The following is a 13,118-nucleotide window of genomic DNA, read 5'->3' on the forward strand; positions in this document are numbered from 1 at the left end:
CGGCGGGCCTTGATGAACACAACAGCTCAGATTTTCAGGTTGGCAGAAAGCAGTCTCCTCTTCCTGATGGCACTCTACATTTGGGGGGTAGAAAATCGCAAGGTAGAATTTTTGATCCGCATTCAGTTTAGACTAAGCGAGTGGGTGCTAAAGGAGTCCATTTTCAAGCAGATTGTGGCAATGTGGGGTCTCCCAATCATAGATCTCTTTGCCAACATCGAGAACACAAAGGTAGACTCCTTTTGCTCCATAGATCCCAGAGGGAACCCTCAGGCTCTAGATGCCTTTAGGATCCCGTGGGATCAGAGCCTGGCTTATGTCCCCCCCCCCCCCCCCCCCCCGGTCATCCTCAACTTAGACATCATCCATACCCAGGAGAACCATCACGATCCTTCGGTATCACCGGAAATCCCGGACTTTTTTCTCAGGAACCGGTGTTCCACCTTCAGGCATGGAACCTACATTAACATCATGATGGAATTTGAAAGGGTGCTTTTGAGGGACAGAGGTTTTTCTCCAAACTTGGTTTCTACCCTACTTCAGAGTAGAAATATTGTCAATACTAGAGGCTATGGTAAAACCTGGGAGAAATTTCTATCCACCTCAGGGGGTTAGAGTCATGGATGGAGTACAAATTATGGCAATCCTGGACTTTCTACGAAAGGGGTTGGAACGAGGCCTGGCTACTAGCATCCTAAAGGTTCAGGTGACAACTCTGGGGGCCTTATTCAATCACGATATAGCCAGTAACCCATGGGTAGCAAGGTTTAATAGAGCCTCCGCAAGATCTAGGTCCATTATCAGCCAAAAATTGCAGCCATGGGATCTAAACTTGGCCCTCCCTTTGAACTCTTTAGATTCGGCCCCACTCAAGGTTCTGTCCCTTAAAATGGTCCTTCTAGTGGCTCTAACGTCAGCCTGGAGAGTGAGCGACATACAGGCTTTATCTGCAGGCCCTCCCTTTACAAAAATCCTAGAAGACAGGGTTATTTTAAAACCTGACCCTGCTTACTTGCCCAAGGTAGCATATCGGTTCCACAGGTCCCAAGAGGTAGTCCTTTCTTCCTTTTGTCCAACCCCAAAAATACAAAAGAAGAGAAATTCCACACTTTAGGCATAAAAAAGATGTTTGGTTCAGTAGTTAGCATCCACCCAGGGGTGTATGATGGATGGATCTCTGTTTATATGCTTTCCGGGGCCTAGGAAGGGACTCAAGGCCTCCATAAGGACCTTGGCAAGATGGATAAGAGATGCAATCTCGTTGGCCTACTCATCTAGTGGGAATGTCACCGCGGAGGATCTGATAGCTCATTCCACGAGAGCAGTGGCAACCTAATGGGAAGAAGGAGGTATCCATAGAGCATATCTGTAAGGCTGCCACATGGTCATCACCTTCTACCTTTTTCAAACACTATCCGCTGGACCTGGCCTCCTCTTCTTACCTAACCTTTGGGAGAAGGCTGTGGTCCCTCCCTAAGGGTATGTGAACACGTTGTGGATTGCTCTGCGGAATTTTCCACTCGGAATCTGCATAGTTTGGCAGAATCCGCAGGTCAAAATCCGCACTTTTTTCCTGCGGATTTATTGCGGATTTGGCATTCGTTTTTACACCTGCGGATTCATATAATGGAATAGGTGTAAAAAAACGCTGCAGAATCCGCACAAAGAATTGACATGCTGCGGAAAATAAACCAGTGCGTTTCCGCTCGGATTTTTCCGCAACATGTGCACAGCGTTTTTTTTTCTCCATTGTATAACATTGTACTGTAAATCACTAGAAAATCTGCAGCGGCAAATCTGCTGTGGATTCGCAGCAAATCCACAACGTGTGCACATACCCTTAAGATACAATTCTCTGTTATTCTCTCCGTGGTGCTGTCATGGGGGAAGGAGAAAGACGTAGTTACTTACCGGTAACTGGATTTCTCAGAGCCCATGACAGCACCTTTATATTCCCTCCCATCATGTGTGGGCGAGTACGTTTTCACTGTTTGTGGTGTGATTTATGTGTATACACGGAGTGTTTCTTATAAGTAGTATGATAAAAATGTTTAATTTTTTGACAATAACCTGGAGGCCCTCCTATGCTCTGTAAACCAGCTAATGCGAAGGAGAGGTTCCACCCTTTTTCTGTAGGTTTCCTGTCCCTAAAGGGTTAATCTCCTCTATCCATGGTGCTATCATAGGCTCTGAGAAATCCCGTTACCGGAAGGTAACTACATCTTCTTTTTTTTTTTCCCCAAGTATGTGCTGCTTGTTCAAAATCACATGTGGCAAGTAATAGGTGTATGCAATATGAAAATGACACCTAAAACCAGATAAAAGGGGAGAGGTTGACTCCATCTTTGCATTATGTGTCTGTGTGTTCCACACTTTAGAACCAAAATTGTTTAAAAAATATCAGCAATCTCCAGCTTTAAAAGTTCATCTCCTGCCCCAATAAAGTTCCAAAGAAATTCAGTGTGAGCGCTGACACTATCTGTCGACATTTGAATGAAATGAAATGCTATAGCAGAAGAGCAAAGAAAACCCCACTGCTGAGACATAAAAATGCTAGACTGCAGTGTGCCAAAATGTATGTGAGTAAGACAAAAACCTTCCTGGAAAGCATTTTGTAGACAGATAAGACCAAGATAGGTCTTTTTGGTAAAGCACATCATTCTATAGTTTACTGAAAATAGAACCTACAAAGAAAAGAACACTACCTACAGTCAAATATGACAGAGGTTCCTCAATGTTTTGGGGTTGTTTTGGTGCCTTGACTGTGTGCATGGCATCATGAAAGTATTTTCAGTTGCAATGTGTAGTGCCCAGTATCAGAAAGCTCGGTTTGCGTCTTAGATCATGGATATTCCAGAAAAAGAAAGACCCCAAACGTACTTTAAGAAGCACAAAGAAATGGATGGAAACAAAGCCGTGGAGAATTCTGAAGTGATCAGGAGTGAGTCCAGATCAAAATTCCATTGAACACCTTTGGAGATATCTTAAAATTGCTACTGTTGGGAGAAGGACTCCATGAGAGACTTCGAGTAGTTTGCAAATAAAGAGTGGTCCAAAATTCCAGTTGAGAGGTGTAAGAAACTTGTTGGTGGTTATAGGAAGTGATTGTTGCAGTAATTTACGCCAAATGGTTTGAAACCAAATATTAAGTTGAGGGTGCCAACAATTTTGTTCGGCTATTTTTCGGCGTTTCTTTGATATTATGCCCAATTTGCCTTTTTTCTGAAGAAATCCCATGCCCACTATGCGTCCAGAGATCCCCGCGGCACACTCCCGGTGACGGACATGCGGCGCATCTTTCCAGACTGCAGCATATCTACCTATCTTCCCGAGACGCAAATCTCCACAAGATAAATTTCACCCATACAATGTATTGGACGCGGTGATTCTGCACAATTCACCTACGTTCAATAGACGGCAGTGCTTTGGAAGCAGCAGACGTGCTGCGTCCAAAGCGCTGCCAATTACTGTCCGTGTGCACCTACCCTAATGCATAGAAAAATAATAATGATTCTACTCACCTTCTCTCTGCTCCCCTGGCCCAAGTGATGTGAGGGCATGACATCACTGCCATGCTCCTCCAATCACGTGCACACTGACGTCAGATGCTGGCCTCTGATTGGCCAGCAGTGTGTATTGCAGGGCACAGATCCAGCGATTCTCTGTGCTGCAATAGACTTCAGCTGAATGTACATCCTGTTAAAGTTTGTGCGGGCATCGCCTGTCACCTTAGGCCCCTTTCACATATCAGTTTTTTGCCATCAGTCGCAATCCGTCAAATTTGGAAAGAAAAACAAATCCGGTGACTGCTGCCGGATCTGTTTTTTTTTTTTCTCATAGAGTTGTATTAGCGATGTATTCCGACTGATGGCCGTACGTTTCATCCGTCGTTCGCTTGATCCGTTGGAAGTTCTTTGTCCGTCGGCCGGAGACAACGGACACAGGAACGTTTTTTCGTCTCCGTCGAAAAGTCGTACAGCGACGGAACTGGCGCCGTCCGTTGTTTATTAGAATGGGAGCCGGATCCGTCTCTGTCCGACAAATGACGGAATCCGTCGCTGGATTCCATTTGTTTTAACTGTGCTTGCGCCGACAGGTCACCTGAGTTTACCTATCACTTTGTGGCACTACAGCGTGAGAATTTTCTCACGCTGCAGTTCCGTAAAGTGAGAGGCTTATCTCCGATGACACACTGCCAGAGGGTTATCTCCGGTCAGTGTGTCATCGGAGGCCTATAGAGCGGGCACGTCTGCTGTTGTGACAGCTCTATAGGGGAGATCGTCGTGGGACAATCGCTATTAATGGGATTACGTTGGACAGAGAGTATATTTTTGTTTTGTTTTTTTGTTTTTTGCAGGTGATCGATGGCTTCGACTGGATAGGCGTAAAATAAAAAGTTTGAAAAATTGTGTTTTTATTTCATTAAAATACTTTATTCTTATGTGTTTTTTTTTTTAAACTCTTTATTAATATAAGATTAATAATGGATAGGCGTCTTATTGACGCCTCTCCATTATTAACCAGGCTTAATGTCACCTTACAATAGCAAGGTGACATTAACCCCTTATTACCCCATATGCCACCACTACACTGCAGAGAGAAGAGAGGGGCTAAGTGCCAGAATTGGTGCGTCTTAGAGATGCGCCATTTCTGGGGCGGCTTCGGGCTGGTATTTGTAGCCGGGGGGCCAATATCCATGGCCCCTTCCTAGGCTATGAATATTATCCCGCAGCTATCTGCGTAGCCTTTCTGGCTATAAAATATAGGCGGACCCCACGTCATTTTTTGGGGGGGTTCCCCCTATTTTAATAGCCAGTAAAGGCTATGCAGACAGCTGCGGGCTGATATTCATAGCCTGGGAAGGGGCCATGGGTATTACCCCATTGCCAGGCTACAAATATTGGCCATCGGCTTTCCTCCTCTGGCGCAAAAAATTGTGCGGGAGACTACGCCATTTTTTTTTTTTTTAAATAAATATATTGTTTATTAATAAACATCGGCCTTGCTATTATTTATATCTATCCATAGATAGAATCCATAGCTATATCTATGGATATATCTGTCTATCTTTAGATCTGTCTGTGGGCATTTTTAAAAACTGATCTGTCAAGAAACGGATGAAAAAACGGATGTGACGGATCCGTCGCATCCGTTTTTCACAATCTGCGACAGATCCATCGATCCTCGAGCCAGCGGATTATGACTGATAGCAAAAATCTGATATGTGAAAGCAGCCTTAACCGCACGGGCTCAGTCGTGGTCGCGACCTCTGCGATCAATTGTTACTCCCCTGGTCTTTGTAAGGTAATGATGAAGCTCAGAGGACGATGATGGGCATTCTCATAAAAACTGTTCTGTTTTTTTTTTTCTCCACATCTATACATCTCTCTACTATATGACATTATATTCCCAAGTCTGATTTCCCCTTGCTTCCAATTTAATAAGAGGATGCTGTTCTTTTATTTTTTGCACTCACGTTAAAGGGGTTGTCCGGGCTTTTCACATAATCTCAGTGCATATCTGGGCTGCAGAATGCTGACAATAAGTAATTTTACCTTTTGTGACCAGTTTGCAGGGTTTGCTAGATATCATCTGTTGCTTGTAAGAAAAACGTCCGGGGGTGTGTGTTCTGGCATTGAAATGAGAACTGGTCGTTTCCTCCTCACTAGTTTCACTTAACATAGATCACTGTTCAGTGTTTGTCTGGGGGAGGAGCAGCTGGGTGGTCCTGCTCTCTGTACTGAGGCTGCTAGAGGGGGAGGATTTGTTACTGTGTGAGGAGGGATGGGCTTGTTCATGTGGTCAGGGAGGGCCTGTTGCTATGGAGGGTGGGGTTGTTGCTATAGAGGGCATGTTTTTTAGTAGAGTAGGAGGAAACGACCAGTTCTCATTTCAATGCCAGAACACCCCCCTCCTGGACGTTTTTATTACAAGCAAGAGCTGATATCTAGCAAACCATGCAAACTGGCCACAGAAGGTAAATTGCTTATTGTCAGCATTCTGCAGCCTAGATATGCACTGAGATTGTGAAAAGCCCGGACAACCCCTTTAAGTAGTATACGTTGTATGGAACGGCAGCCACATGCACTATACTTGACAGCATGTACTGTTGAGTTGAGATCTCAAAGTCCATTTACATAAACTTTTTATACAGGTCTTCCTTCCTTGTTCTCTAGGACAGAGTAATGTACTGCTGCACTTCCTTGTGTAAGGGAGGTTAGTTCTGTTTTCAGCCTTCGTTCACAATATGTAGACCATGTAGATAAAGTGTAAGAGACAGAATCATTATCATTGCTATAAAAATAATCTTTATTAAAATATAAAAATATTTAGTAGTTAAGCTGCGGGCTGCAACCCTCAAGGTCAGCATTAGCAAGACTGGTGATCAAGAATAGAGGGGTCCCCACTAGAGTTGAGCGACTTTGGTCGGATCGGGTTTCATGAAACAAAATTTGAGTCGGATGAAACTGGTCCGACTAGGGCAAAAAAAGTCGGAGTTTCGTCCGAAACCCGACCCCAATGCAAGTCAATGGGGAATAAAAGTCCCCCCACCTCATATTTTTTTAATCATTTGAATACAAAAAAAAAAAAGCGTGGGGTCCACCCCATTTTTAACAATCACCCGAGGTAAAGAGGTAAATCTGACAGCTGGGGGCTGGTATTCTAAGGCTGATAAGGGGCCATGGATATTGCTCTTGCTTCTCCCCCAAGCCTAAAAATAGCAGTCTGCAGCATCCCAGAAATGGCACATCTATTACAGTAGATTCGCCAATTCTGGCGCTTTGTCCTGCTCTTCCCACTTGCCCTGTGACAGTGGCGAGTGGGATTCATATTTGTGGAGTTGATGTCACCTTTGTATTGTCCAGTGACCTCAAGCCCACGGATTAGAAATGGAGAGGCATCTATAGAATACCTATCTAGTACTAATCCTATACTTGTAGATAAACACACAGCCAGTATATGTTTTTTTTTCTTATACAATATCACTATGGAGTTAGTAATGGTGGATTCTTATAAACGATTCTTCGTTACTAACCTGTGTGTTAGATGTCACCTGACAATACAAAGATGAAATCAACCACAAACTACCCCCCCCCCCAAACTATCACCATACTTGCCACCGCAGCAGGGCAATTGGGAAATGCCAGGCAAAGCGCTAGAATTGTCGCATCTAATAGAAGCAGCCCGCAGCTGTCCCAGAAAAGGTGCAGTTCTTTGGCTGGGGGCGCGGGGCAATATCCATGGCCCCTTACCAGCCTTGTAATACCAGCCCCCAGCTGTCTGCTTTAGCCTAGCTGGTTGTCTAAAGTGAGCATGGGGGGGGGGGGGGGAGACCACAACACTTTTTTAAAATTATTATTAAATTACAAAATACAGCGTGGAGACCTCTCCATTCTTGATAACCAGCCTTGATAAAGGTGACAACTGAGGGTTGCAGCCTGCAGCTGTCAGGTTTGACTGGCTGGATACCAAAAATACATAGGAACCTCAGGTTTTTTTTTTTTATATATATATATATATATATATATATATATATATATATATATATATATATATATATATATATACACTCACTGGCCACTTTATTAGGTACACCTGTCCAACTGTGTGTTAAGACTTAATTTCTAATCAGCCAATCACATGGCGGCAACTCAGTGCATTTAGGCATGTAGACATGGTCAAGACAATCTCCTGCAGTTCAAACCGAGCATCAGTATGGGGAAGAAAGGTGATTTGAGTGCCTTTGAACGTGGCATGATTGTTGGTGCCAGAAGGGCTGGTCTGAGAATTTCAGAAACTGCTGATCTACTGGGATTTTCACGCACAACCATCTCTAGGGTTTACAGAGAATGGTCCGAAAAAGAAAAAAAATCCAGTGAGCGGCAGTTCTGTGGCCGGAAATGCCATGTCGATGCCAGAGGTCAGAGGAGAATGGGCAGACTGGTTCGAGCTGATAGAAAGGCAACAGTGACTCAAATTGCCACCCGTTACAACCAAGGTAGGCAGAAGAGCATCTCTGAACGCACAGTGCGTCGAACTTTGAAGCAGATGGGCTACAGCAGCAGAAGACCACACTGGGTACCACTCCTCTCAGCTAAGAACAGGAAACTGAGGCTACAATTTGCACAAGCTCATCGAAATTGGACAGTAGAAGATTGGAAAAACGTTGCCTGGTCTGATGAGTCTCGATTTCTGCTGCGACATTCGGATGGTAGGGTCAGAATTTGGCGTAAACAACATGAAAGCATGGATCCATCCTGCCTTGTATCAACGGTTCAGGCTGGTGGTGGTGGTGTCATGGTGTGGGGAATTTTTTCTTGGCACTCTTTGGGCCCCTTGGTACCAATTGAGCATCGTTGCAACGCCACAGCCTACCTGAGTATTGTTGCTGACCATGTCCATCCCTTTATGACCACAATGTACCCAACATCTGATGGCTACTTTCAGCAGGATAATGCGCCATGTCATAAAGCTCGAATCATCTCAGATTGGTTTCTTGAACATGACAATGAGTTTACTGTACTCAAATGGCCTCCTCAGTCACCAGATCTCAATCCAATAGAGCATCTTTGGGATGTGGTGGAACGGGAGATTCGCATCAGGGATGTGCAGCCGACAAATCTGCGCCAACTGTGTGATGCCATCATGTCAATATGGTCCAAAATCTCTGAGGAATGCTTCCAGCACCTTGTTGAATCTCTGCCATGAAGAATTGAGGCAGTTCTGAAGGCAAAAGGGGGTCCAACCCCTTACTAGCATGGTGTACCTAATAAAGTGGCCAGTGAGTGTATATATATTTATTTTATTTATAGCACAGGCAGCAACTGATGAATACTCCCACAAGCCACCACCTGTTCTTGCTGTTAACAATTATATTATACAACTCTCATTATTGTCCTCTGCTAGTGCTGATCGCAGTGCAAGCTGGGGACCATGATGTGAGCTGTCTTCACTTCAGCACCCGGGCTGGGGAACCGCGCGAACAGTACAGCTGATTCCCAGGCGTCATCACGTGTGGTACATTTTGCGGTCTGTGCTGCTACCGGAACCACAGACATCTGAAAGAGCCCTTAGTGGAAACTTGATCATTTACTGAACTTTGGCCAAATGTTGCCAATTTTTAGGGAAAATGCTCAGGAATCCGAAAACGAGTCTGAATGTGCAACGTTTCTTCCGAATTTGAGATTGGTGAACGTTTTCCGAACAAGTTTGCTCATCTCTACCAATGAGTCCACCTTACACTTAATTGATACAGGATGGCACATCTGTGTGTAGTTCTATGTCCTTTCATTTGTATATGTTAATAGATTTTTTTTTTTTTTTTTTTACAGGGGGGAAAGGAGCATGGTGTTCCCATTTTAATATCAGAAATTCATCCAGCTCAGCCTGCTGACCGCTGTGGAGGCCTCCATGTTGGTGATGCTATATTGGCAGTAAATGGCATAAATTTAAGGGATGCAAAGCACAAAGAAGCAGTCACCATTCTTTCTCAACAGGTAATGTCTATATGTAGTTAACAGGATATTGGTGATATTGTTTTCATTTTAATCTTGCCACAAATGTATAGGATGCTTATGTCTCAGTGGGGCTACCCCTCTAAGACAAGCTCCCTGTTAATGGCATATACATTACTAATCCTCAATAGTCGGAATAGTGGTAACTACCTCGTCTCGAGTAAATATTTGATCTTAAAAGCAAAAAACAACATCCAAGAAGGGCCAAAATATATTTTGCACTTTTATGCAGACAAAATCTTTTATTGTATCTTTTTTTTTTCCCTTCCTCTGTGCTAGTACTTCGCAGCTTTATGGCCCTACACGGACACTGCTTTACCTAACAATCCTATTTTCATGTTTTCTTTCAGCGAGGAGAAATTGAGTTTGAAGTAGTTTATGTTGCTCCAGAGATAGATTCAGATGATGAGAACGTGGAGTATGAGGATGAGACTGGACATCGCTATCGCTTGTACCTTGATGAGTTGGAGGAAGGTGGTACTAGCCCTAGGGCAGCAAATAAAGATGGAAGTGGTGATGCTAAACCATTACGAGGCAAGTTTGATTTCCCTAGGTATAATCTCAGGAATGCTTTATGTGGGGTCTGTCATCACAGAATGACTGTTGAAACCAAGTATAGTTGCTTGGTGCACCACCTAATTGTTTCCCTCTGCCCTCCACCCCCTCTATTTCGATGGACTGTTCTGGCTTTATAGAGCCAGAGAAGGGCATAAATAGATGGAAAACACAGTGGGTGTGAACAGAGGCATGAATAGAAATCAAGGGACCCCATAGCACAAATTTTAATTGGGATGCCCCCCGCCATATCTCCTTCTGAAGCCCTAGATTCCTTTTTCATTGCACTGATAAAGTATGATGCTAACAAAAGTGCCCCACAAATGCTGTATGATACCCCCACAGTGAATTCCTCCACAGTACACTCCACAGTATGCTAACCCCTCCTCAACTCCCCTGGCAAAGTAAGATGACCCCAACCTATGATCCCCCAACTGTGACCTCCACATAGTCCTCCTAACAGCATAATGGCCCCCACACAGTAAGATGGATCCCACACAAACGTTCACACTGTATAATTGCTTGTATACAGTGTAATGGACCCCCCATACTCCTCCATACAGTATTCTGGCCACCATAATATAATCATGAAGTAAAAAAAAAAAATATATATTTGCCTCTCCTCTTCGTTTTCCTGCAATTCCCCCGTCTCTCCACCGAGCGTTCTGAAGCTTTGCACATATCAGCGTAGCGGGTACCATGTAGTGTCATCGTGCCCACGGTGCTGAGACGTCAGATGCCAAGGAAGAATTATGGAGGAGTAATTGTCAGCTAATGAGCTATCCCTCGTCATTAGTTTCATCTGTATTGTCATTCAGAATGCCGATATAGTTGAATATGCAATGTTGGGTGGGAAGGGTGGTGCTAGTACTGCTACCGGCACCCCCGGCTCATGGGCCCCATAGGAGCCGCGTGCTTGCCGCCATTGGGGTACGCCACTGGGTGGGAAGGTGCACTGAACTGTTTAGCCATGCCAAGAGTGTACAGAGTGTCCGTACTTGGATTGAACAGTCATTCTGCACTGATAGTCCCTTTAACACCTTCCCATCATATGACGTACCTGCACATCACAGGTTGAGGGGGTGTGTGCACAGAGCAGACTTGGGAGCTGAGCTCCATATAGGGCAGATGCCAGCTGTGTTCTACACCCACCATCTGCTCTAACACAAGTAATTGGAAGTTTGCTCCAATCGCTGTTGTTTAAACGCCTAAACACCACACTAATTCTGAGACCTTACAGTGCTGCATTCCTGGTGGGACTTTCTGAAGTTGAATATATTGTTTTTTTTTCTTTCCTACTTCTTTTTTAGTGTTTGACCAAAAACAGGTTGAGGTACATGAAAATGGGGAGCTGGAGTCAACGAGTGAATCTCTTGCGGGTGATACGGCTTCCAAGCTGGCATATTCTTCCGAATCGCTGTCATAGGAGCAGCCCTACAGTTTTAGAGGAAGAGACCAATACTCGCTCTAGTGGATGAGACACTACAGTCTCGAGGGGGGCTGGATACCTCTGCCTCCAATGCGGTTTCTCAGGGTTTGTCTGAGCAATTCTACATGTGCAAAAATGTGTCATTTATCCACTAGGAGTTGTAGCCGTTGACATTGCATGTTTCTTTTATTTTGTACTTCTTTTTGTAAGCACCAAAGCATGTCTTTCAATTGTAACCTGAAAAGACCTTTTGTAATTGCTTTCTGTCATTGACAAAACTGGACTGATAGTGTTTACAAGACAGATCTAGTGAAAGGTGCAAGAATCGTCATGTAGTCTGACCGTTGACATCGAAGTGCCAACCTGGGCCAGCACAATCATACAAGTACGGATGAGTTTGTTCTTTGTCATGCAGTAAACTTATATCCTGCCTTCTGCAGTCATTTTTTTGGTATTTAATATTTTCTAAAAAGATTGTTAACCCGTCCATGTGTGTATTTCTTATTTATCCAGAGTATAGGTGAACTATGACTAACGGGGTCCTCATTATCTTGTGCATTCTGAGAGCCCCACCAGCTGTAGGTGAGAAGATTTAGCCACAGGCTTTGGATCTTCACTTTCCAAAAGAATGAATTGACTAGGAATGCATAGTATTAATACTGTTCAATAAGCCAGAACATTAACAGGTCTGGGAACATGTGCATTCAAGAAACGGGAGAGAAATTAGGTGGAAAGATTTTTTATTTTAAAGAAATCTGGGGTTTTAAACCCATTGTATGATCCCAGCAGAAGGCTGTAGAAACGTGTGGAGCAGTGTACAAAAATGGGGATTTACCCTTCCCTATTTATGTACAAAATGGATGTGAAACTGTGCTGCCCACCGCCTCCTCCCACATTGTACGGATTTATTTTCCTTCCCTCTGCACTAAAGGCATGATGAGAAAACCTTGGGAAGTGTATATAGTAGTTTAAATTGCTATTTATAAATCTATTTAGTCTCTCCTGTTTGTGACCTGATCTTTTGGTGTCACTTAATCTAGGAATGTAGGTTATGTATATGTTTAAGGCTTTTTATACTGTATATTTTTTTAGGTTCCCAGTTTTTTGGTTTATATTCTATTGATAACGCTCCATTCACAGCCAATGCAGTACTCATATAATCACATACTGCATATATCAATATATTCATTGTCATTTTCTTCAAAACATATTTGCTTTAATAGATCGCAGTAATGGGATGTCTGTCCTCTTATCCTGGCAATGGTGGATATCCGTGTGCAATGTGTACATCATGTTTTCCATGCCAAAGTGGTGCAAATGGATTTCATCCTGATACATATCCATGTTTTGTACTGTCTCCTCCTTGGGACTACAGTGATTATTAGTTCCACCAAACTTAAATAAATGCACTAAATCTGTCACGTCTGTTATTTTTTGTACACCACATTCGGCGTTTCATTCCTCACCACTGCTGTTGGTAAAGGAGAACCAATTTTGTATTCAGAGGTTAAAAACATTGTCCATTCTGTTCTCTCTACCTTTTTGAGATCTTCTCCAAAATATAGAAAAACATGATGAAAAATGGTCACATTAATGCCCCTTAGTGACCCCAGTTTTTT

General features: G+C 43.6%; 1 protein-coding gene across 4 annotated transcripts in view; it reads left to right on the top strand.

The window, feature by feature from the left end:
- Positions 1 to 12,918, top strand: part of GOPC (golgi associated PDZ and coiled-coil motif containing) — a 39,189-nt gene extending 26,271 nt beyond the window's left edge. For all 4 annotated transcript variants that reach the window (XM_073575939.1, XM_073575940.1, XM_073575942.1 and 1 more), the window contains 3 exons: positions 9,333 to 9,497; positions 9,866 to 10,049; positions 11,381 to 12,918. In XM_073575939.1, coding sequence (XP_073432040.1) covers positions 9,333 to 9,497; positions 9,866 to 10,049; positions 11,381 to 11,496 — 465 coding nt within the window. In that variant the 3' untranslated portion in view covers positions 11,497 to 12,918. The remainder of the gene's footprint in view (positions 1 to 9,332; positions 9,498 to 9,865; positions 10,050 to 11,380) is intronic.
- The last annotated feature ends 200 nt before the right edge of the window (positions 12,919 to 13,118 follow it).

Source organism: Dendrobates tinctorius, unplaced genomic scaffold (genome assembly GCF_039654945.1).
Source record: "Dendrobates tinctorius isolate UK_male_01 unplaced genomic scaffold, ASM3965494v1 ptg000046l, whole genome shotgun sequence".
In the NCBI taxonomy this organism is placed as follows: Eukaryota; Metazoa; Chordata; class Amphibia; order Anura; family Dendrobatidae; genus Dendrobates; species Dendrobates tinctorius.